The sequence below is a fragment of the Saimiri boliviensis genome, chromosome 20, assembly GCF_048565385.1.
Source record: "Saimiri boliviensis isolate mSaiBol1 chromosome 20, mSaiBol1.pri, whole genome shotgun sequence".
NCBI classification, from domain to species: Eukaryota; Metazoa; Chordata; class Mammalia; order Primates; family Cebidae; genus Saimiri; species Saimiri boliviensis.
Window position 1 is genome coordinate 23,165,485 of NC_133468.1, and position 23,555 is coordinate 23,189,039.

Here is a 23,555-nt window from a genome sequence, read left to right on the forward strand (position 1 = left end):
TTCCTAACTTTTGATGTTATCAGAGACCATCATGTTGACTCCACAGGACCCTTGGTATCTGACTCGGGTCTGCCCAGTTTTTAGGTATTCACTTCTGTGTTGGCATAAAGAAAAATGCCTTCTTTACTTTGCATTTAAACCTTATGATTTTAGTTGCCATTAATAGAATTTTCGAGAGAGGACTGTGCTAAATGCTTTGCAAGGTGAAGAGGATGTTTTATTTATTCAAGAGAACTGCTTTTATGCAATTTGGGTGTACCCATTTACAGATAAAAATTAATGCTAAATAGATACGATTTTCATCTATTCATTAAAACAAATCCCAAAGCAGTCCAGGAATCCTCAGTAGCCTAACGTTATTCTTGGCACTTGAAAACATAACTGTTTTTCTTAAGAAAAACCACAACCTGTCTTTTGTAAAACACTTATTCTCACTAATGGTGGCCTTCTTGTTCCTTTTTTCAAGTACCCTCCCTGTTTCCTTCTCCTAAGCAACCATTCACTCAACACTATTTTACTGAGAACCTACTGTGTGCCGGCCTCTTCTCTAAGTTCTGGGGCCAAAGTAGTGAACAAAACAGACCTGAACTTCCCGCTTTTGAGCTTCCAGTTTATTCAGGAAGATAGACTACAAACAAATTCTGTAAGTGATAGCTGCTGTGCAGAAACATTAAGAATCACAGGGGCAGCTGGGAGCAGTGGCTCACTCCTGTAATCTCAGCACTTTAGGAGGCTAAGGTAGGCGGATCACGAGGTCAGGAGTTCAAGTCCAGCCTGGTCAATATGGTGAAATCCTGTCTCTACTAAAAATACAAAAATTAGTCAGGCATGGTGGTGCAGGCCTGTAGTCCCAGCTACTTGGGAGGCTGAGGCAGAAGAATCGTTTGAACCCAGGAGGCAGAGGTTGCAGTGAGCCGAGACCGTGCCACTGCACTCCAGCCTGGGAGACAGAGTAAGACTTCATCTCAAAAAAAGAAAAGAAAAAAAAGAAAAACCACAGGGGCAGAGAAATCTCTAATTTAAATAGCATGAACAAGTAAAATCCTTCAGAAGAGGTATGTGTGGTAAGATTTGGACAGATAATAGAAAAAAGTGTAGGAGAAGCTGTGTGGTTTGGGGCAGGAGGCACATTTCAGGAAAGGAACAGCAGGTGCAAGGTTCTGTTTTAGGGGCAATGATTGGATGGCATTTGCAAATGGGAGGGGTTGCTGTGTGTCTGTTCCCAAACTGGTCCCCTTTTGCTGTATGTACACAGCCTTCTTTTGCTAAGTCTTGCATTTTTACTGCCTTCTCCTCTCCAGTTAATTTTTTCAACATGTAGTTTTGAGTGTATTTCCTTGAGGTCTGACATAGGGATGGATGGATAGATGGATAGATAGATAGATAGATAGATAGATAGATAGATAGGGATAAATGTTAATATAATGTATATATAGAGAGAGTCTGATGCCTTTATTTTGACATGTGACTGCAGACAGCTTTTAAGCTTTGCTCCTTCCTCTTACCTCTCTGCTCCACACCCACACCAGGGCAAGCTGCTAAGAAAGCCTGGGTGCACCTTCCTTTGGTATAGCATCTGAACCAAATTTGGGGTAAAGATTCACAACACACACCCATCTGTGCTGGTCAGTACAATACGTGCCAGCCACAGCTATTGAGCACCTCAATTGGAAACATGGTGAGATATGATGTATATACAAAATACACTCTGGGTCTCAAAGACAGTATGAAAGAGGCTGGACAACATAGATCCTGTCTCTACAAAAAACAAAACCATTAGCCCAGTGTGGTGGTGCACATCTGTTGTCCAACTACTAGGGAGGCTGAGGCGGGAGGATTACTTAAGCCTGAGAGTACCAAGCTGCAGTGAGTTATGATCACACCACTACACTCCAGCCTGGATGATGGAATAAAGCCCTGTCTCTAAAATAAAATAAAATAATAAAAAACAAATATAGTATGAAATAATGTGAAATATCCTATTAATAATTTTTAATTATTTGTATAAAATAATTTTTTGATAATAAAATTATTTCATTGTATGATAAAATAATATTTTACATATATATTAAGTTTAAAGTATTATTAACATTAATTTCACCTTTTTAACCTTCTTTAATGTAAGTACAATATTTTTGTTTTGTAGAGATGGGGGTCTCACTATGTTGCCCAGGTTGGTCTTGACCTCCTAGGCTCAAGCAGTCCTCCCATCTTGGCTTCCCAAAGTGCTGGGATTATGAGCATGAGAGCTGCACCTGGCTACATGAAAATTTTCATTAAATATATGGCTCATATTTGTCATTCATCTTCTATATTTGTTAAACAGCATTAATATATACCAAACTAGTAACAATGACTGTCTTAGTTCGTTATTTTTTAAAATTCTGTCTTTTAGATTCTCTATATTCTCTGACCATGTATTTAAAATAAAAATAAATTTAAAAATAAAAAGATATTTCTTAAAGTTGTTGTTGGTGGACGTAGGCAGGCTTTTTGGAGGATCTGAGAAGAAAAGGTCTCCCTATCTAAAAAGTCCAGAAAGTGAAAACAATTTCCAATCAGCCATGATTCTGAAATTGATATCTGCCCTCTCCCCACTGTTTAATTAAACTAAACTTAACCTGAAGCTGGCTCCATATCTTGAGTCTCTATGTAATGAACTGAAACCTAACTTGGTATGAACTGACTGAAAGCTAACTTAATATATTTTTGTAGCCAATAGCTGAGTCTCAGCAGTAAAACATAGCAGCAAATCTCAAATCAATCACAGGGTACCAACTGATCAGACCATGCTCAAATAAGACAAACATCTAGCTGTAACCAATCATGCTGTCTCTGAACCTCACTTCCATTTTCTGTTCATAAATGCTGTCAACCCATATTGTGCAGCAGAGTTCTTTGAACCTCTGCGGTTCTGAGAGCTGCCCCATTGATAGGTCACTCTTTCCTCAATTAAGTTTTAAGTGTAACTTATATAAAGATTTACTTTTGACATTGCACATATACTGTGAGAGACAAGCAGCCTCTCTCTATGTTGGAGGAGATGACTTTCTAATGGTGACTCTGGGGTTTGCAAATGCATTGGTGTGCCTTGGCCTGTAAGCCTTGGCTCCTCAGCACTGATGTGCTGCTGTCATAGGAAACTCGAGGTGTGGCTGCCTACTACTTTCCTGTGTACATCTCTAGGGCTGCCATTGGTGCTTGATCCAATCCATAGCTACTCTCTACAAGCCCTCAGTGTCCCAGATCCTTGTCCACAAACCTAGAGGACCAAGCTGTGGATAGCTGTCCAACCTGCTTGCAGCCTGCTTTGTAGGCTAATGTTGTAATGTTTTAGAACAAATTGTACAGACTTAATCATGCAAAATGTTATTGTATTGAAGAGATCAGACTTCAGAACACACTTGGCTGATCCAGCACCTGAATTTTACTACTACTGACTCTGAAGAACAGAAAACAACCCTGCTACCTGTACATAAGCAGTCAACTCTTTCTACCAGAAAAGGATTGGACAGTAAGAGAAGGCAGAACAGGGGGAAGAAATCAAATGGATTTAACTAGATCATCATATAAAAACTGCAAATGTATAACTTTTCCCAATAGTTAAAAAATCAAAATAAAAAAGAAAAACTGCAAATGCCCTATCATTTTTCAGAAAGATTCACTGTCTGCTTTCAAAGGATTTTACTACATGTATTTTCTTTACATAAGTAAATTTTAAAATTTAAGTCTTAGTAATTTCCACTCTGTAAATCTTGAAATTTCACTGAGTAAGAAAAATACCGACTACTGACTCTCAAAAGGCAAGTCTATACTAATAGGCAAATTTGTAAGTTTACTGTTGGGACTCTGAAAATGATACCCCAAAGTATGGGGCTTTCATGCAGAGTGCTTTGAACTAAGGGAGAACCAAGGCCTCTCTGAAATTCTTCTGCCCTGCTGTCTCTCACCCCTGTTTCAAAAGCACAGGGAAGGAGGCTCTCTGAACTTTCCTCGTCTGCCTAAAGATCAGATCTTCCAAAAAGGCACCCGATTGTCATGAGTTTCCTTCCCAGGAATCTCATTAATGAGGAAAGATTAACTGTATCACAGGAGGAGAACCAAACTGAAGTCAGTGCCATGCCCAGACATTGTCACAAACTATCACCTGTTCTTCTGAGGGCTGCTCCAAGACAACCTTTATTACTGAGTTTTTATCTGCATGACAAGACAACTTTTATTCGCCATGCATTTCCTCCCCTTGCTCTTCCATGATTTGTCATGCCCCATCCCCAATTAAGCTCTAAGCCCCAATTCCTTTCTGTAGCTCAGGATGCTATATAAGCCTTAATCATTTAGCCCTTCTTTGAATCTCATATTTTGTGAGATTCCCATGCCTATGCACATAATTTTTTTTTCCTGTTAATCTGTCTACTATTTACTTCCCAGACTCAATGATCAAACCTTAAGAGGGTAGAGAGAAAGGTTTTCTCCCCTACATTACATTCCACCCAAGAGCCACAAAAAGCAAAAATTTTACTTTTAAATAATGAAAAAGTTACCCAATATATACAAACCCTCATATTTGACTTTACTCTTCTGACTCTGCAAACTGAAGCCACCACTAGCTACTACAATTTGACCATCAAGCTATACATTTTTCTAACAACTGTAATGAGGTATAGTTCATATACTATACAAGCGACCCTTTTAAAGTGCCTAATTCAATGGCTTTTATACACTCACAGAGCTGTACACCCATCACCACAATAAATTTTAGAATATTTTCAATAACCCAAATAGAAACACAGCACTCCTTCCCCATCAGATTGACCTGACATGGTTTGGATATTTGTCCCCTCCAAATCTCATGTTGAAATTTGATACCCAATGTTGGAAGTGGAGCCTGATGAGAGCTGTTTGGGTCACAGGGACGGGAACTGTCATGAATTGCTTGAGCCTTTCTCTTGGTGATGAGTGAGTTCTTGCTTTATTAGTTTACATGACAGCTAATTGTTTAAAGGAGCTCTCTCCTCTCTCTCACTTCATCTCTTGCCATATGATATGCCAGCTCACTGTTTGCCTTCCACCATAATTGTAAGCTCCCTGAGGCCTCACCAGAAGCAGAGCAGATGCTGACACCATGCTTCCTGGACAGCTGCAGAACCGTGAGCCAAATAAACCTCTTTTCTTTGTAAATTACCCGGCCTTATGTATTCCTTTATAGTAATGCAAAACAAACTAACACAACTCCCAATCCCAGTATTCCTCCTCCTCTGCATGGTCCTAGGCAACCACTAATCTATTTTCTGTCTCTGTGGGTTTGTAAAATTCTGGACATTTTATATAAATTGAATTGTATAACGTGATCTTTTGTGACTTTCTTCTTTTACTTAGCATAATATTTTCAAGGTTTATACAGGTTGCAACATGTATCAGTACTTCATTCCTTTTATTCCTGAACAATATTTTATTGCATTGGTATGCCACATTTTATTTACCTATTTATCAGTTGATGGACACTTGGATTATTTCCACTTTTTTATTATTATGGCTAATCCTGCTACTAATATTTATGTACCTAAGCATCATTTTTAAATTTAAGTAATTCTTGCCTTAAGGCTTAGGATGCATCCCCCTAAAAATGAGAACAAAGCAAAGTTTTGCAAAACAGCAAAGCAGAACTTTGCTTTATCAGTGACTGCCATCCTTAAGTCAACTTTTCCCAAGGAAAATAGTCCTTAACAGCCTGACTTAGGAACATCAAAAGATCTCCATCTAAAAATGTTGTGTTAAACAGATTCAAACACACATTTTTTTTTTTTTTTGAGATGAAGTTTCACTTTTGTTGCCCAGGCTGGAGTGCAATTGCGTAATCTTGGCTCACCAACCTCCACCTCCCAGGTTCAAGTGATTCTCCTGCCTCAGCTTCCCAAGTAGCTAGGATTACAAGTGTGTGCCACCAAGCCCGGCTAATTTTGTATTTTTAGTAGAGATGAAGTTTCACCATGTTGGTCACATTGGTCTCAATCTCCTGACTTCAAGTGATCTACCTGCCTCAACCTCCCAAAGTGCTGGAATTATAGGCATAAGCCACTACACACAGCCCCCAAACACATGTATTTATTGCATGTCTAATGTAAGAGAGAAAAATTATTTTTCTTCTACCTTTCATGATTTTTAGCTGATACAACTAAAATTCCTATAGCAAAAGACACATTAACAACAGAAAAACGGACAGAAGTTAATTAACATGTATGCCTCATTTATACCATGGAAGATACACAGGGAAAATGAATAATTCTCTAAGAGGTGGTTTAAGTTCCATCTACTGAAACAAACAAAAAAAAGGGAGTGTGGGGAAAGTCCAGTTTTGACAAGATGGCCAGGCAAAGTACCATAAAACAGCATTAGGTTTGTTATGCAGATTTAAGTCAGTGCCTTCTCCACTAATAGGAATGTCTAATCAGGTAGAGTCATCCTTCTCTATCTGGCACAGAGGGGAAAACACACTTACAATTGCAGATTTCCTTTGTAAATGTAATTTTTTTTTTTTAAAAAAGGGGTAACTTTCTTATTTTCAGAGCTCCTCCTAGGTCTGCTATTTCTTAAAATAATTAGATCCACATAATTTTTATGGTAAAGAGGCATCTTTTGTGGTGATATATTCTGGTCTCCAATACAGACATATTTTGGGGTGATGTGTCTTGAACCTCATCACTAATAAATAAAAAGTGCTATTTGTGGTAGGTAAATAATTTTAAAATATTTTCTGTAGGTTTTTTGGTACCTCTTGGTTCTCCTCTGCATCCCCACCCGCATTCAGTCATTCATTGCCTCAAGGAATACATAATTTAGAGAATGGTAGAGAACAAAGGCTTTTGGATTTGTTATTGAACTGAACTTGGGTCTTCTCACTTGGCACAGCAAAGCCAAATGCTGACAACAAGATTTGCAGTGAGATACTTCAGCTGTAGTTAAACAGCACCAACAAAAACAAAATAACTTATTCATTAATTTTTTAAAAAGATATTCAATGAGATAAAGAAAAGCATTTATTGTAGGATGCCAAGCAAAGAGAATTGGCCAGATAATGCTTACGGCCCAAACTCCCCATGGCTTATAAGCAAGAGATTTTAAAGGCAGGGGTACATTTCAGGAAAGCAGAAGTTACAGGCAAAATTGTAAATCAATACATGGAGGTTATACATTAATTTGGCTCAAAAAGGCAGGATATGTTGAATCAGGGGCTTATAGGTCATAGGTAGATTCTTTTATTTGCAATTGGTTAAGGAAGCAAAGCTTTGCCTACAAACTTGGAGTCAACAGAGAGGAATGTTCAGGTTTGGCCTGTGGGCATGACTTTCTCTAGGTCCCTCAGAAAAAGATTTAACTCCAAGAATAGCAGTCAGAGTTCAGTCTACATGACAGTGGCTGACTTTTTCCATCTGGTGGGAGTCCAGGTTTCTGGAAAATAATTCAGGGATTATGTCAAGATGTTAACTTTAGTTTTTATAGGAAACCAAATACTTAGGTCTCTAACTTACTTGGGTGGCTATTGTTTTAATTATTATTACCTTTTTGCTTATCAGACTGCTCATTTATTTCTCAAAGCTAGCTGGGTGCCTGGAATTTCCCTTGAGAGGACTCAAAATTTTTCTTTATTTCAATGCTTGGGGGAGGGGACAGTGGGCAAAAGAGCCCTGAGAAGCGATCCCTGCTCTCAGATTTTGAATCTTGAAAACCAGGCAATAAATTTGAGAACATATATGATGAGTTAGATCAAAGTGATATATTAGATCAAAGTTTTATTTCCCTCCCTCACCAATTAAATTAAATTCTTCCAGGAAGCACTTAATTTAATTGGTGGGGGAAGGACAGAAGAGAGAATGTATGAGAAAAAGTGAGCCAAGGAGGGAAACCCTGGAGAACCACATGAAGGTTTATGGGATTACAAAGCAATGTAATTGTGTGTCTCTCTTCCCTGGCAGAGTCCAAGAGAGGTGCCAAGACCTCAAGAAATGGCTGCAGGGTGTGCAGAGGAAACCTAGACAGTTTTGCAAGAGTTTCCCCTTAACCAAGCACAGAGTGATGACAAAAAGGTGACCTTATGCTACCAAGAGTGGCTGTGAACAAGGTTTTAGCTCCATTGAATGTCCTAGGGTTGAGGGAAGCACAGGAATTCTATGCATTCAGCAGAAGCATAGCTGTAACAAGGAATATTCATCAACCTGACTTAGAACAAGGGATGATGTAGCAGTGACCTATGTGGACCAGTGGCCAAGGTCCAAGGCAGACTTTGGAGATCTTAGCAGATGCCAACATGACTAGCAATATGGTTTGGCTCTGTGTCCCCACCCACATCTCATCCTGTAGCTCCCATAATTCCTATGTGTTGTGAGAGGAACCTGGTAGGAGATGACTGAATCATGGGGTGGGTCATTCCCATGTTGTTCTCTTCATAGTGAATGGGTCTCATGAGATCTGATGGTTTTAAAAATAGGAGTTTCTCTGCACATCTCTCTTGGACTGCTGCTATCCACACAAGATGTAACTTGTTCCTCCTTGCCTTCTACCATGATTGTGAGGTCTCCCCAGCCATGTGGAACTGTGAGTCCAATAAACCCTTTTCTTTTGTAAATTGTCCAGTCTCAGGTATGTCATTATCAGCAGTGTGAAAACAGATTAATACAGTAAATTGGTACCAGGAGTAGGGTGCTGCTGAAAAGATACCCAAAACTGTGGAAGCAACTTTGGAACTGGGTAGCAGGCAGAGGTTGGAACAGTGTGGAGGGCTTAGAAGAAAACAGAAAAATGTGGGAAAGTTTGGAACTCCCTAGAGCAGGTGTCCCCAAACTACGGCCCGTGGGCCACATGCGGCCACCTGATGCCATTTATCTGGGCCCCCGCCGCACTTCAGGAAGGGGTACCTCTTTCATTGGTGGTCAGTGAGAGGAGCACAGTATGTGGCGGCCCTCCAATGGTCTAAGGGACAGTGAACTGGCCCCCTGTGTAAAAAGTTTGGGGATGCCTGCCCTAGAGACTTGTTGAATGGCTTCACCCAAAATGCTGATAGTGATACAAACAAGAGTCCAGACTGAGGTGGTCTCAGATGGAAATGAGAAACTTATTGGGAACTGGAGTCAAGGTGACTCTTCTGTTATAGCAAATAGACTGGTGACATTTTGCCCCTATCCTATAGATTTGTAGAACTTTGAACTTGAGAGAAATGATTTAGGACATCTGGTGGAACAAATTTATAAGCATCAAAGCATTCAATAGGTGACCTGGGTGCTATTAAAGGCATTCAGTTTTATAAGGGAAACAGAGCATAAAAGTTTGGAAAATTTGCAGCCTGACAATGCAATAGAAAAGAAAAAAACCGTTTTCTGAGGAGAAATTTCAGCTGGCTACAGAAATTACGTAAGTAACAAGAAGCCAAATGTTAATCCCCAAGATAATGAAGAAAATATTTCCAGGGCATGTCAGAGGTCTTCACAGCAGTCTCTCCCATCACAGGCTGGAAGACCTAGGAGGAAAAGATGGTTTCATGGGCCAGGACCAGGGTCCCCATGCAGTGTGCAGCCTAGGGATTTGGTGCCCTGTGTCCCAACCACTCCAGCCATGGTTGAAAGGAGCCAAAGTTCAGCTTGGGCTGTGGTTTCAGAGAGTGCAAGCCTCAAACCTTGGCAGCTTCCACATGGTGTTGAGCCTGCAAGTGCACAGAAGTCAATAATTGGGATTTGGGAAACTGTATCTAGATTTCAGAAGATGTATGGAAATACCTGGATGCCCAGGCAGAATTTTACTGTAGGGGTGGAGTCCTCATAGAGAACCTCTGCTAGGGCAGTGTGGAAGGGAAACGTGGGTTGGCACCCACCACATAGAGTTCCTACTGGGGTACAACCTAGTGCAGCTGTGGGAAAAGGGCCACCATCCTGCAGACCTCAGAATGGTAGATCCACTGACAGCTTGCACTGTGTACCTGTAAAAGCTGCAGACACTCAACACCAGCTTGTGAAGGGAGTTGGGAGACAGGCTTACCTTGCAAAGTCACAAGGGCAGAGCTGCCCAAGACCATGGGAACCTATCTCAGCATGAGCTGGATGTAAGACATGGAGTCAAAGGAGATCATTGTGGAGCTTTGAGATTTGACTGCCCTGCTGGATTTTGGACTTGCATGGGGCCTGAAGCCCTTTTGTTCTGGACAATTTCTCTTATTTGGAATGGCTGTATTTATGCAATGCTATATCCCCATTGTATCTAAGAAGTCACTAACTTGCTTTTGATCTCACAGGCTCATAGGAGGAGACACTTGCCTTGTCTCGAATGAGACTTTGGATTATGAACTTTTGAGTTAATGCTGAAATGAGTTGAGACTTTCGGGGAATGATAGGAAGGCATGATTTCTTTAGAAATATGAAGATATGAGATTTTGGAGGGGTCAGGGGCAGAATAATATGGTTTGGTTTTGTGTCCCCACTCACATCTCATATTGTAGCTCTCATAATTCCCACATGTTGTGGGAAGGACCAAGTGGGAGGTAATTGAATCATGGAGGCAGGTCTTCTCCATGCTGTTCTCTTGATAGTGAATGGGTCTCACAAGATCTGATAATTTTAAAAATGGGAGTTTCTGCACAAGCCCACTTTGACTGCTGTCATCCATGTAAGATGTGACTTGCTCTTCCTTGCCTTCACCCTGATTGTGAGGCCTCCTCTGCTATGTGGAACTGTAAGTCCATAATCTTTCTTTTGTAAATTGCCCAGTCTGGGGTATGTCTTTACCAGCAGCATGAAAACAAAGTAATAAAGTAAGGGACAACTAAAGACCAGACACCTCTTCTTCTCAATCCCACATCCCCAATGTCTTGGCAAATTGTAAGACCCCAGTGCTTAGATCCAATATGGGGGAAAAGACAAGAAACCTCATATTGACCAAGATTAAGTTTCTGCTACTCAGAAGAATAAGGAATCTTAAAATAAATTTTCTAGTAGAAAAATAAAATCATATTTCTGAATTAACAATCTGAGATTTGTACACGTGAATTTTTTAAAAGTAATTCCAAGATCCCAGGAACTTGGATCTAATGTTGTCAAAGTTCTGATTCTCCAGATCCTAAGATTTCACTCCTTTTCTAGAGACGGCCTAACTCTTCTCATGTGACCCCAAATTCTTGCTTGGTGTGACCTCAGCTCTCCCTCCTCCCTACTATGTTATTCCTCCTATAATATACACCCCATACCTAAAATTCATATTTTAATGCATGTAATTTTAATTACTGTGAGCTCCATGAGGGAAGAAACCATATGTTTTATTCACCGGGCACGTAACACAATGTCTGATATGTAATAAGCTGTCAATAAATGGCTGTACAACTTTTTCCTACAAAAACACGAAAGGACACAAGAATATATCTAGAAGGATGTCCACTGCAGCACTGCTGGCAATAGTAAAAATTAGGTTCAAACTAAGAGTAAATCAATGGGGAGAGAGTAAGTAAATTAGGGTAATTAGAGTACCTCTGTGAGGCAGAATAATATGCTTGTGCAAAACAATCAGGGAAAGAAAAAATATTTATTTCAAAGTCAAGTTAGATATTTGCCTGAATTATATCTTGCCTAAGATAATCAATTTCATCACCCTCCTCTCCATGTCTCATAGATAACTGAGTTGACCATTAACCTTTGAGAGAGTCAAGTTCAAAACTTGAAATTCCTCATACTGTGTTAAGTGCTTAGAAAGACACTCATGATTTAAGAAGAGTATAGGCATTTGTCAGGATACCCACTGGTTATTACCAATGATTATCATCATCATCATCAGTGACATTTATTGAATGCTCACTATGTGCCAGGCACCATGCAAACACTTGATATACATTATCTTGTTTTGAATTAACATAATAACCCTCTGAGGCAGGTTTTTTATACCAACTTTACAGAATGAGTTCAGGGATTGTGGCAAACAGACTATACCATAACCCTCAATGTTTCTACCTTCTGCTGTATTACTATTTGTGTAATTCCCTCCCCTGAGTGTAGGTGGGACTTGTCACTTGACTCTAAGAGAATATGGCAAATGTGATGAGATGTCACTTTCATTCTTGCCCAGTCAACCTTTTAGATGGACACAAGCCTGGCCAACACCTTGACTGCAGGCTTGTGAGACCCTGAACAGAGAATCCAGCTAAGCACAAAGGGACTGTTGAAGCTGTGAGATAATAAATGTGTGTGATTTAAGCCACCAGGTGTGTGGTAACTGGTTATGCAGCAATAGAAAACCAACACAGAGAGGTGAAGTTTCTAGCCCTAGAACCCACAGGAGCCACAGGACTAGATACCCATCCCAGGTCTGTTAGCCTCAAAGCCCAAGTTCAATAGGACATCCATGCCCTGCCCTCTTGCTCCCAGATGGTACTTTCGAGATTGTTTTAGGTCTGAGTCTGTGCCCTAAAACATGACTCAGCTGAATTCTCCCTATCAACTCAAATCAAAGGTTCTTCCCTCACCTGTATCACCTAACAAATCTCACAATCTTTTCATATATGTTGGGCTGGCTGATAGAGGAACAATAATACGGGTTCACCTTGGGCACTATTGGAGAAGTTTTAGTGACCTGTGGCCCTGGTAGGACCTCCTTGAACATATGGACCTTCCACACATGTTCACGGCACCCTACTGTGGGGTTGGATGGGTTGGATGTGTGGCTGTTTAGTTACTCAGTGAACTAGATGGCAGCCAGAAAATTGTAGCACTTGGATTTAAATGATTTGCTGCTCGATGGCACCAGCATAACACCTATCAGTGTCCTTCTAACCAGGATGGATGGTCATCTCATTTTAAGCTCCCAGAATTCCCCAAAAATAACAATTTATGATAAATAATTATGGCATTTAGATATGGTACTATGCACTTCTATTATTCTCTTGTGAAAGCATTTGTAAACTACATGAATCAATTGACTATTACACTAAAGGCAGAATGCATTTAAGAGATGAATGAAAATATCTCTCATACATTATGGAGACATAAAACTATAGTAGTTCACCCATCCAACATTACTTCAGTAACCAGAACTTTATTCTTCTTGTAACAAGCTGTCATAAAAAATGTTTTCCTTATTTCAATATATCCTCCTAAATGGTGGACTGAAAAATCAATAAGCCGGGATGCAAAAAGAAGAGGGAAATAAATATGTGTTATATTTTTGTCATTACTCTCTTCATAGAGGAAAGCATTTAAGAAGCAAATGTTATTAAAATAATGACATTAAAAAAATACCTATTTTATGGCTTGTCTGTTTTCACATTCATTAATTCAACTTAACATTGATCATATATATATCTATCAAATTCAAAGACTTAACTATGTACCTGGGAAATACAAACACACACACACACACACACACACACACACACACACACACACACAGTCTCTGCTTCCTGAGGTTTTTAACTATATGCATCTAAGAATAACTATTTGCACTATTTCAATCCCAGAGAGCCACTGAGACATACCTATCCATTCTTTCACATATATTTTATCAGTACACATAGGTATTAAAAAAAAAAAAAAAAAAAAAAAACAATGTAAACCATTGTTACCTCTGGGTGGTGAGACTACATGTAATTTTTTTTAAAATTACATTTCTTAAACAAATAGAAATTACCATTAAAAATAAAAATAATCGTGTATAGCTATTAAAGATTGTTAGGGCTCAGAACACTATACTCCAAAGTACGGCACTTTGGCATGCTGAACCGAAAAAGATTGGAAGGACCTCAGAAGCAAGATGTTCCCTCTGACCTTCTCCACACTCCTTTCTCCTTCTTTTTTTTCTCCCAAGCATGTCATGGGAATGAGAATTCCTCTTCCCCAAAGCAGGTTATAGAAACTAGAACTCCTCTCTCCCAAAGCAAGCCATAAAACTGAAAGAGGTCATTCTCTGACCTACCTCCTCTGAAAGCTGGCCATAAACCTCATTCCAGAAGGGACTTGCCCCATATCCAGTGGGGAAAAAGTCTTGTACAAAGAGGCCAAGAAGAATCCAAACAGGCCTTGCTAGGGTTCCCTGTTTATTACCATTAGAGCATACCCTTTTCATCCAATCACATTTCTACATGGCTATCCATTCTTCATTGAACCTAACATAAAAACACAATTTTCCCTGAGTCTTTGGGCATTCATTTCTGAAGGCTCTCGTGTCACATGAAACTTTGTTGAGTTTGTTATGCTTTCCTCTTGCTAACCTGTGTTCCCTATAAAAGTGTTGGCTATGGAACTCAAAATGAGTGAGGAAAAGGTATTACACCTTTTTACTCCAAGATCTTTTAAACCATTAGGTCTAACACTAATTAAACAGGTCCACCACATCCACTAAAACAATGATGCAAATTTTTCTTTGAGCAAAGAACCAACTAACAGAAAATAAAGAATATTTAGTCCACATTCTTCAAAAAAAATTATGTCGGCCGGGCATGGTGGCTCACGCCTGTAATCCCAGCACTTTGGGAGGTCGAGGCGGGTGGATCACAAGGTCAGGAGATCAAGACCATCCTGGTCAACACAGTGAAACCCCATCTCTACTAAAAATACAAAAAATTAGCTGGGCATGGTGGTGCGTGCCTGTAATCTCAGCTACTCAGGAGGCTGAGGCAGGAGAATTGCTTGAACCCAGGAGGCGGAGGTTGCAGTGAGCCAAGATCACGCCATTACACTCCAGCCTGGGTAACAAGAGTGAAACTCCGTCTCAAAACAAACAAACACACACAAAAAATTATGTCTTCTTTAAGTACTATTTGCAATAGTGCTTAAGAGCTCCTTCATTATTTTCCCCTCAGGGGATGTTTTAAGCTTATTTGTTTTGTTTTTTGCTTTGACTCAAATTTCAAAAGCTTTATAGCAGTGTGTGTCCTGAAAGATCAGAGTGTAACACAGCACCTTTGAATCAGTTTGCAAGATGAGCCAGGGGAATGCTGGAGGGAGGGGTTTGGGGCATCAGGAGCTGGAGAAAACTTCTGGCAGCAGAATTTAACCACAGAGTACATGCGGCAGCCCCCATTAGATACTGGGGAAGAAATGGCAGTATAACGAGAGAAAGTGCACAAATGCAAAATGCTCTGTCAATGATCGTCTTATTCTCGCCTGTCCATGTGTGAAATAGCTAGAAGGGGATGTTCGTGCTGCAACACTCTGGAGAGAGAAATGGAAGGAGGGCCTTTGATCTATCTTCTTAAGTGTGCAGACCTCTGTTGTGTCCCATGCTGACACAGGTCATCCACGTCCAGGCTGGACACTTAATCCTGGGTCTGGCCTCTGGGCAAGATGGTTGGGTGGAATCACAGAAGGCTTTTTTCATTGTGGGAATAAATGGGTAAGAGATTTTTCATATATGTTGATTTTGATACATTGAATTCTCTATTCTTCAAATCGCATCACTTACCCAGTGGTAACGCTGGAAGGGCTAAGTCTGTGGCGCACACAGTCCTGCAGCTGCATGCTCCTATAGGGCAGGGGTCTTATCTGTCTTATTTGCCGTGGAAGACGTGGCACCTCATATGTGGCCTCGTACAGCACAGGGGCTCAATAGGTAGCTGGAAGATGATGCTACAAGGGAGTGAAGAAATGCGTATTTTCTCCCAGTCACTTTGAAAATCGCCCATCTCCTAACAGGTCATGTCCTTTCTACTTTTGCCCTTTGATAGTCCATTCTCACACAAGAACCAGAATGATCTGTTTAAAAACAAATCAAGTTCTAAAATTAGCTTACAGTGGTGGTTGTACAACTCTCTAAATACACTAAAAACCATTGAACTGCATACTTCAAATGGGTAAATTTTGTGGTACATAAATTCTATCTTGATAAGGCTGTTAAAAAATTAGATTGTCATTCCATGCTTAACATCTTTCACTGGTTCCTGCCATTTCACGTAGAATTCACCAGACTTATTGTGATGTACATCTTACCTTTTCCACAGGATCTGCCTACCTCTCCAACCTCACCTCGCACCAGGCTACATCTTACCTCCAACTCTTCCCTGAATCTGCCTAGGTTGATCCTGCCTTATCCGTCCACAATAATATTCTTCTCCATACTTTTTTTTTTACTTTTTTTCTTTGCCCTCTTAAGATTCCCACATCCTCTCTCTGTACATTCCAAATAGTGGCTCTCATTCAGATCTCAGCTCAAATTCCATCTTCCCACATTAGGTCCTGTAATTGTGAAGCAGTGCCACAATCATTTTCTCTCATATTATATTGTTATGGCACTTCTACTTGAAATCATCTTGTTTCTTTATTGTTTCCCTCACTCAAATATAAGCTCTGTGAGGGTAGAAAATCTTGTGTTTAACCCTTGAACAGTGCCTCAGACATAGTAGGTATTAATAAATATACATTAAATGTTGACTGGTTCCTGCATGGTTTGTTCTGCCAAACTTGTGAGAAAAAAAACAAAAACAAAAACAAACAAAAACACAAAATGTTTATACCTTAGCATATCTTCACAAGAAAAAAAAGTTTTAAAACTCATTGTTTTTGAATGATTTTTCATTTTTACATGGCATGGAAAAATTAGCAAGCTATCTGGGAACAACTAATTTCCAAAGTTAGAAGATTAAAATCATGTAAATATTCCACTATACAAGATGTATTATAATGCTGTCACGGTCACTTTAAGGGTGGGGATGGAAGGAGAGGGACTTCTGGGCATCCAGTCCAAAATGGCAGTTGCAGACTTAAAAGCAGTTGGATACTTACAAAAAATCTAGGTCATAAGAGGTTTCCTCATTCTCCTTTCCTTATTTAGAACTCTTAGGAAAACCAAGATAATATTTGAAGTCTTCCTTTCAGTACTTCACTTTTGGTAAGTAAAATTTCAGGAGTGATAGAGCTTGATGATAGCCATATGCTCTGAACTACTTTTAACATCTGACATTCACATACGCCTTTGCTGCTTCCAAATTCTTCCACAGGAACTCTCATTTAACTTTGCCACAGCCTATGGGAAAGGCAAACAGGTGTAGAACTTAAATTTTAAGGAGGAGGAAGCAAAAGTTTAAAGAGTTGAAATGACTTGCCTAAGGTCCTGCTGCCAATAAAGAGGGATTCTAGTCACATGTTTTTCTGACCAACCACTGGCTCTTTTAAAAGCCTTATTTAGGAAGCCACAGCAGTTCTCCTCACAGATCATGCAACAAGAAGTGATAGCAATCAGTGTTCCAGAGAATTAGGAACTAGGAATAAAAGTAGGAGGGATTTGTATTCAACTAAATAATTGATTTGCCTCATTGTAATAATGTATTTATTCCTGAAAAGTCATCAATTTGCCCTTCAGTATAATGTACAAATTGTACACATTCACTATTTAACGTGTGTTCTTCATAGCCATATTGGTTTATGGAAACATCATTAAAGCTTAGCCATCTTTGTTTTTGATATTTTTAAGGTTTTGTTTCTACTGTTTACAAATGATTTTAAAAGCTGTAAGTTCAGCTTTTAAAGCTTTTCAGAAGCAAACCAGCATTTTAGTAAGTAACAGTTCATATCAGGAAGTATCTTTTAAGTGCTTGCTTATTTCCAAAGTGTTTTTACAAAATTATTAATGTGGGAGGCGTGTAAGATTTTATACTTTACATGGAAGCTCACTGACATTATTAGATAGATAACTGACACCATTTTTAGCCCTGCAGGATGCCTGATATTTCAGTTCTTATAATGCACTAATTTCTCAGAAGTCTTTGCTAAGTCTATGAAACTAATTACGAAAGATTCCCTTAAGACTTAAACAGTAAGCACTCTGAAGAGATGTCTGCAATCCCATGTTCACTGTAGCATTATTTACAATAGCCAAGATATAGAAAAAAACAAAGTACTCATCAATGAATGAATGGATTTTTAAAATATGGTATATATATATATAGATACCATTCAGCCTTAAAAAAAAAAAAAACAGGAAATTCTGTCATTTGTGACATGGATGAAGCTAAAGGACATTATGCTAAATGAAATAAACCACGTAGAGACACAGTATGATCTCACTTATATGCAGAATCTAAAAAAATCAAACTCTCAGAAACAGAGAGTAAAAGACAGTAAAAGTGGTTACCAGAGGTTGGGGAGGGCAGTGGTGGTGGCTGGGGAAAGAGGAGATGTTGGTCAAAGAATACAAAGTTTCAGTTAAATTAGAGGAATACATTCTGATGATCTACTGCCCAGCATAGTGACTACAGTTAACAATAATGCATACTTGAAAGCAGCTAAAAAAGAAAATTTTCAATGTTTTCACTACCAAATGATATTTGAGGTAATGAATATGCTAATTAGCTTGATTCAATCATTCCACAATGCATATATGTATCAAAACACCATATTGTACCCCATAAACAATTGTCAATTAAAAATTTTAAATACTCAGATGTCTCACCAAGACTCACATAGCAAAATTAAATCTTTAAATAAATATCTATGAATTTAATCTTTACAGAAATTTCTTGGGCTATCCCAGTTCATAAGATTGAATTTTGATATAAAATACTTCATTGGAGACCATAAAATTCGTCCCTTTAGAGAGCTCTGTTCATTACTTGGGATAAGAAAAATCAAGCTTATTATTCACATTTTATTACTATTTTGAGCATCCAATTGTTAATAATACTTACAAACCAAGCAATAACCTAAAATGCAACTAATCTGCATTTTTCTTTTGTTGCATATCCTTTTTTCCCAGTCCCTATCCCTGTACAGTTCCTCTTCCTCTCCTCAAGCACCTATTTTACTTTCTATGAATAAAGAAGAAGTTTCAGTTGCTTACAACTGTTAACATGTTTTTCCATTCCTTACCTTTTAAACTGAAGAGCTGCTACAGGTATTATTGGTCCAATAACTGATTGCCATAACAAAGACCTGAAGGGAAACTATAAACTTCCCTCTGAATCAAAGATTTATTTTTTGTAGTTTTTAGGCTAGATGTGCTTTGTATAATATTGTTTTAATATTTAACACATATATCTAATAAAAATAACTTGCAGTTATCACCAAAATATACATCTGAATTAAGTGACCAATTGGCTCAGTTGTGTGTGCCACACAACTAGATACAAAGAGATGGAGCTGTTCAATAAGCCATGAGATGCAGAAGACAAATGAAAACTTGCACACTCTATGAAGGTTTTAATCACATACTGCACATGCTACCTCAGTAAGCTCAACGACAATGTTCTTGAGAGTGGCTTAATTAAGCACAGCCACTAAGCTTTGGTTTGGGCACCACCTAATGGCAGAAAATGTTCTTGTAAAATTCTACCTTGCTTCCTGTGACTTGCTAACTTTTATATTTTAGTTTATACTGACTGAGAAAATGTCTGCTCTTTCTTGACCTATGTTAGTAGTTTAAGTGTTCCGTTTTACTGAGAAAATTAGGCCTTTTCCATGCCTACTTTGGAATAATAAGTTATCTTTTACAGTGGGAAAATGTACCAATAAAATGAATATTCTAAAATTTCTTTTCTATCCATATTTAAAATTTCATAATTAAGAAATACATTTTAATTCAATCACTTTACTTACAGTCCTCAAACTCTTCTGCACTGTATGTCCTTATAATAACCTGTCACAAATAGTATATATTTCTGAAAAAAAAATGGTACTTATTAGGATTAAGTAATTTAACGTATCTGATTAGCTGCTACTACTCCTGAATGTACAAATAGTGATATACACACCTTTAACATCACCATACACATTTAAGTTTTTGCAAGAGGTCCTTGCCTGAACACAAAGTTCATTCGTCTTTTCAACAAAGAGTAATATCTGCAGTAATATAGAACAGATAACCAATGTTTTAAGAAAAGATATTTATTATTTACACCACTGAAATTAGTCCTGTAAGAACAATATACACCATGTTTCTTTAAAAGGATCAATTCCTTTCAAATATAAGAACTGTATAAAGCAATATTGTCAACACAAAACAGTGGTCACATTACATATCTGCAGGCTTAAGCATTGCAAATAATATATTTTTTTAATCTTATGGCTAGGTATTTTTACTGAAACAGTGTTAGCACTTAGACAAGATATAGCTGGAACAGAACAAAAACTTTTTGTTCATGCTTTTTAGGGATGAATCAGTGATATGTCCCTTTTAAAAATTTATTGCCTTTAACTGCTTTTATGGTTTTAGGCAGATTCTACTTAGCCACTGAAAAAAAGAGATTCATTCTTGTTCCTTAGTTTTTATTCTTCAGTCTTCGGTTTCTCATACTACGACACAGCTGTATCAAAGAATGATACTTTCCAGCTTTACTTGAACATGTATACACATACAGGCCTAACTGAGACAATTCAGAATTTAGAAATTTAACTAGTGGCATACAGAAGAGAAATTGTGTCTATGACAAAGGAATAAAAAATTCTTGGTAATTTTAAGCATAACAAACTAGGTTCTTTATTTAAAAACTTTTTTTTTTTTTTGGTTTTAAAGGGAAAAGCACTAGTTTCAACATGGGTTTGGTCTTTGATTTTAGTCAGACAATAACACAATGAGATAAAAATACAAAACGTAACTTGTTTCCAAAGTCACAAAATGAAATTGTTGAGTATACATTTTCTCCACTTTGTGTGTGTGTTGAGGGGACAAGGAAGGAATCAGTAACCAACCCTGGAGAAAATATTTTTCAAGAGTAACAGAATATTCATATAGGGGACAAAAGCATTTTTTTTTAGCATATTGCTATAATCTCAAAAAAATATAAAATTAAATTTACAAAAAACTGGAAGACCAAGTATAAGCAATATGGTATTTGCTTCAGTGTCCAGCACTTTCATAATGATTTCTAGCATAAAAGCAAGAAGTTCCTGGATCTTAAGTATCTTCAATAATTGCCAGTATAACTTAAAACTACTGTCCTTGCTTCTTTGAGAGATATCTGCAAGAAATAAAATAAAGATGTTAAAGCTGTATCATGATAAATTCATGAAGATAACCTAACTTCCCTCCCAAAGGAGTTTATTCTAATGACAAAACATTTCAAGGTAAGTACTGTTAATAATCACTTACATCTACTGATTATGTGCACACACAGTTCTAAGTACATGTATTAATTCATTTAGTCCTCACAACAGCTCTGAGGAGTTTCCATTAGTATTATTCCTATTTTACAGGCACAAAGAGGTTAAGCAATTTGCCCAAATTCACACAGCTAGAAAATGGAAGAGCCTAGATTCAAAACAAGGCCCAGAGGTTGTGCTCATTAGCTGTCATTCCATACTGCCTTACTTCCAATGTGAAAGTAACTGTATTAACTAGTATCCTAGCTTCCAAATATAGCTGAAACTCCATAAAGATCTTATTTTTCTTACATCAAGATAGTGGGCAAAAGATGCTAAAGGTCTTTGATCAAGAGTGTAAAGGATATAAGACATTAATTTGCTAAGCAAACAAATATTTTTCATTAGTAGACATCTACCACTAAATTAAAAACAATCTCAATTTCTCACATTTACAAACTACTAAAATTGGTGGTATGGGGGTGGGGAAAGAGTTCTTAAAACTGGCAAACTTGGACACGTTTTGATGGTACAATTTGCTTACTTCGTGACACTGCACTAAGCATTTGCTATCTCCATGACTCAGTTACATCATCTGCAATTTAAAGATGGGGATAAAAATGTCTGCTTTATCTTCCTATTAGGATTATAGAATCTTAGAAGACTTGTGTCAAAGTGATCTGAAAAGTCAAAAGTGGAATCTGAAAAGCCAAAGTGTTATTATTATACTGTTTCTTTTATATATATAATATATATATATTATACACATATACACACACACACACACACACACACAAAATATAGTTTATTTATTTATTTATTTATTTATTTTTATTGCGTTTTAGGTTTGGGGGTACATGTGAAGAACATGTAAGATTGTTGCATAGGTACACACATGGCAGTGTGGTTTGCTGCCTTCCTCCCCATCACCTATATCTGGCCTTTCTCCCCATGTTATCCCTCCCCAACTACACAGTTTCTTTTGATGATGTATTACTGGAACCAGATCCTTAAAGGCCTAATTCCTCCCAAAATGCCTGTAATACGCAGTAATACCTTCCACATCTCCAGGGGCTTTTCCCTGTCTCAAAACCTTGATGTTTATATGCAATGTCTATATAGATTTGTGGATATGTTTGAGCTTAGAAAAAAGACTGAAAGACTAATATACCAAGATGGTAACAGTGGTTATCCTTAAAAAGGAAAATTATGAGTAATTGTTTTTTTCAGTGGGATAAAATTTTCTAATTTTTTTGCTACACACAAGTTACTTGTAATTTTTAACACTATTTATAAATTTTTACATATGTTTTATTTTATCCTGACATGTTAAGTATGAGAGGAGGGATTACATTCCCACGTAGTTCATAATGGAGTAGCCTACCTAACATCACAAAATAATTTACAGGCAGCATCCCAAACTTGTAGAAGAGAGAAGTCTCTCAACTTCTCTCTTCTACAAGTATTAAAGAGCTTATAAGAGATGTGTTTACGAACAAGTTAGAGGTTAAGATGAAAGGGGAAAATACTTTCAAGGGGTAGACCACTGAATGAGAAATGTTTTTAGAAGTCATCTATTTTAAATAAAAATTAAGATATATATATGTATATATATACTGGGTTCACTGATGAAAAATGATAATTTTTTTCATCATTGATGTAAAGAGAAAATAAATAAGCAATTAACACTTACCTTTCCCAATATTTGTGATTTAGATCCAAAAAGTCATCTAATTTTGCTATCTCCTTGAGGTACTGAGTTAATTTTAAAAGTTCTTTGTCTTTATCTCGATTTAGGTGAGCTTTCATGAAAGGCCTTATCTATTAGGAAACAAACATTACTCAACACATCACAATTATGATAAGGAAAACTAACAAAGCTACACTATCATTTTAATTAGAGTTAATGAGACTAAAATATCACCAAGAACATAAATACTAAAAATGATTTTATATTAGCCTAAGCAGAAAGTCATATATAATATTTACTATGCAAATTACAAGCTTTCCCACCTACTTTACCTAACTTTATCTTTTCAGTCTGAACCTAAGAACATCAGCTTTCTTAACAGCACTTTAATCCCTACTTATAGCTACTCTATTTTGCAAAACTAGCCTTTCCCACCTCCTATCATTCTAGTTGCTTCTTACTAATAAATTTCATTCACATTATTTTATTAATATTTAACCAAATACCAGCTTGATCTAACAGGAGAGTGAGATAAATTTTCACAATGATGATTTTTATTTTATTATTGTTCTATTAAATTTTTATATAGCTATCATTATACATTTATATAACCTGTTTCCTTCTATATTTTATCATAAACATTTTTTTATCGTTAAATTCTCCATTAAAATTATGTTTACTTATGCAAGAGTTTTCCATAAAAAGAACTGTCATATTTTCCAAAGGTTTAAGGCTGACCTATTTTATGATGAAAAAGTTTAAAAAGGATTACTTCAAACCATAAAAGTCAGAATAACAGACCGAGGTGGGGGGCTGTAATTAGTAAGGAATGTCAT

The 23,555-nt window shown here is 37.6% G+C and overlaps 1 protein-coding gene across 8 annotated transcripts in view; it reads right to left on the minus strand.

Annotated features, from left to right (window-relative positions):
• UBLCP1 (ubiquitin like domain containing CTD phosphatase 1) overlaps positions 1–23,555 on the minus strand; it is a 261,529-nt gene that overhangs the window by 218,870 nt on the left and 19,104 nt on the right. For 5 of the 8 annotated variants that reach the window (XM_074390298.1, XM_003934758.4, XM_074390296.1 and 2 more), the window contains exons 10-13: positions 22,723–22,850; positions 19,703–20,908; positions 19,548–19,609; positions 15,424–16,980 (exon numbers count right to left, since the gene is read on the minus strand). In XM_074390298.1, the coding sequence (XP_074246399.1) occupies positions 20,881–20,908; positions 22,723–22,850 (156 nt within the window). In that variant the 3' untranslated portion in view covers positions 15,424–16,980; positions 19,548–19,609; positions 19,703–20,880. Of the gene's footprint in view, positions 1–15,423; positions 16,981–19,547; positions 19,610–19,702; positions 20,909–22,722; positions 22,851–23,555 lie in introns of those variants that run through there. The other 3 variants (XM_074390300.1, XM_074390299.1, XM_074390302.1) reach the window with 3 other exon arrangements.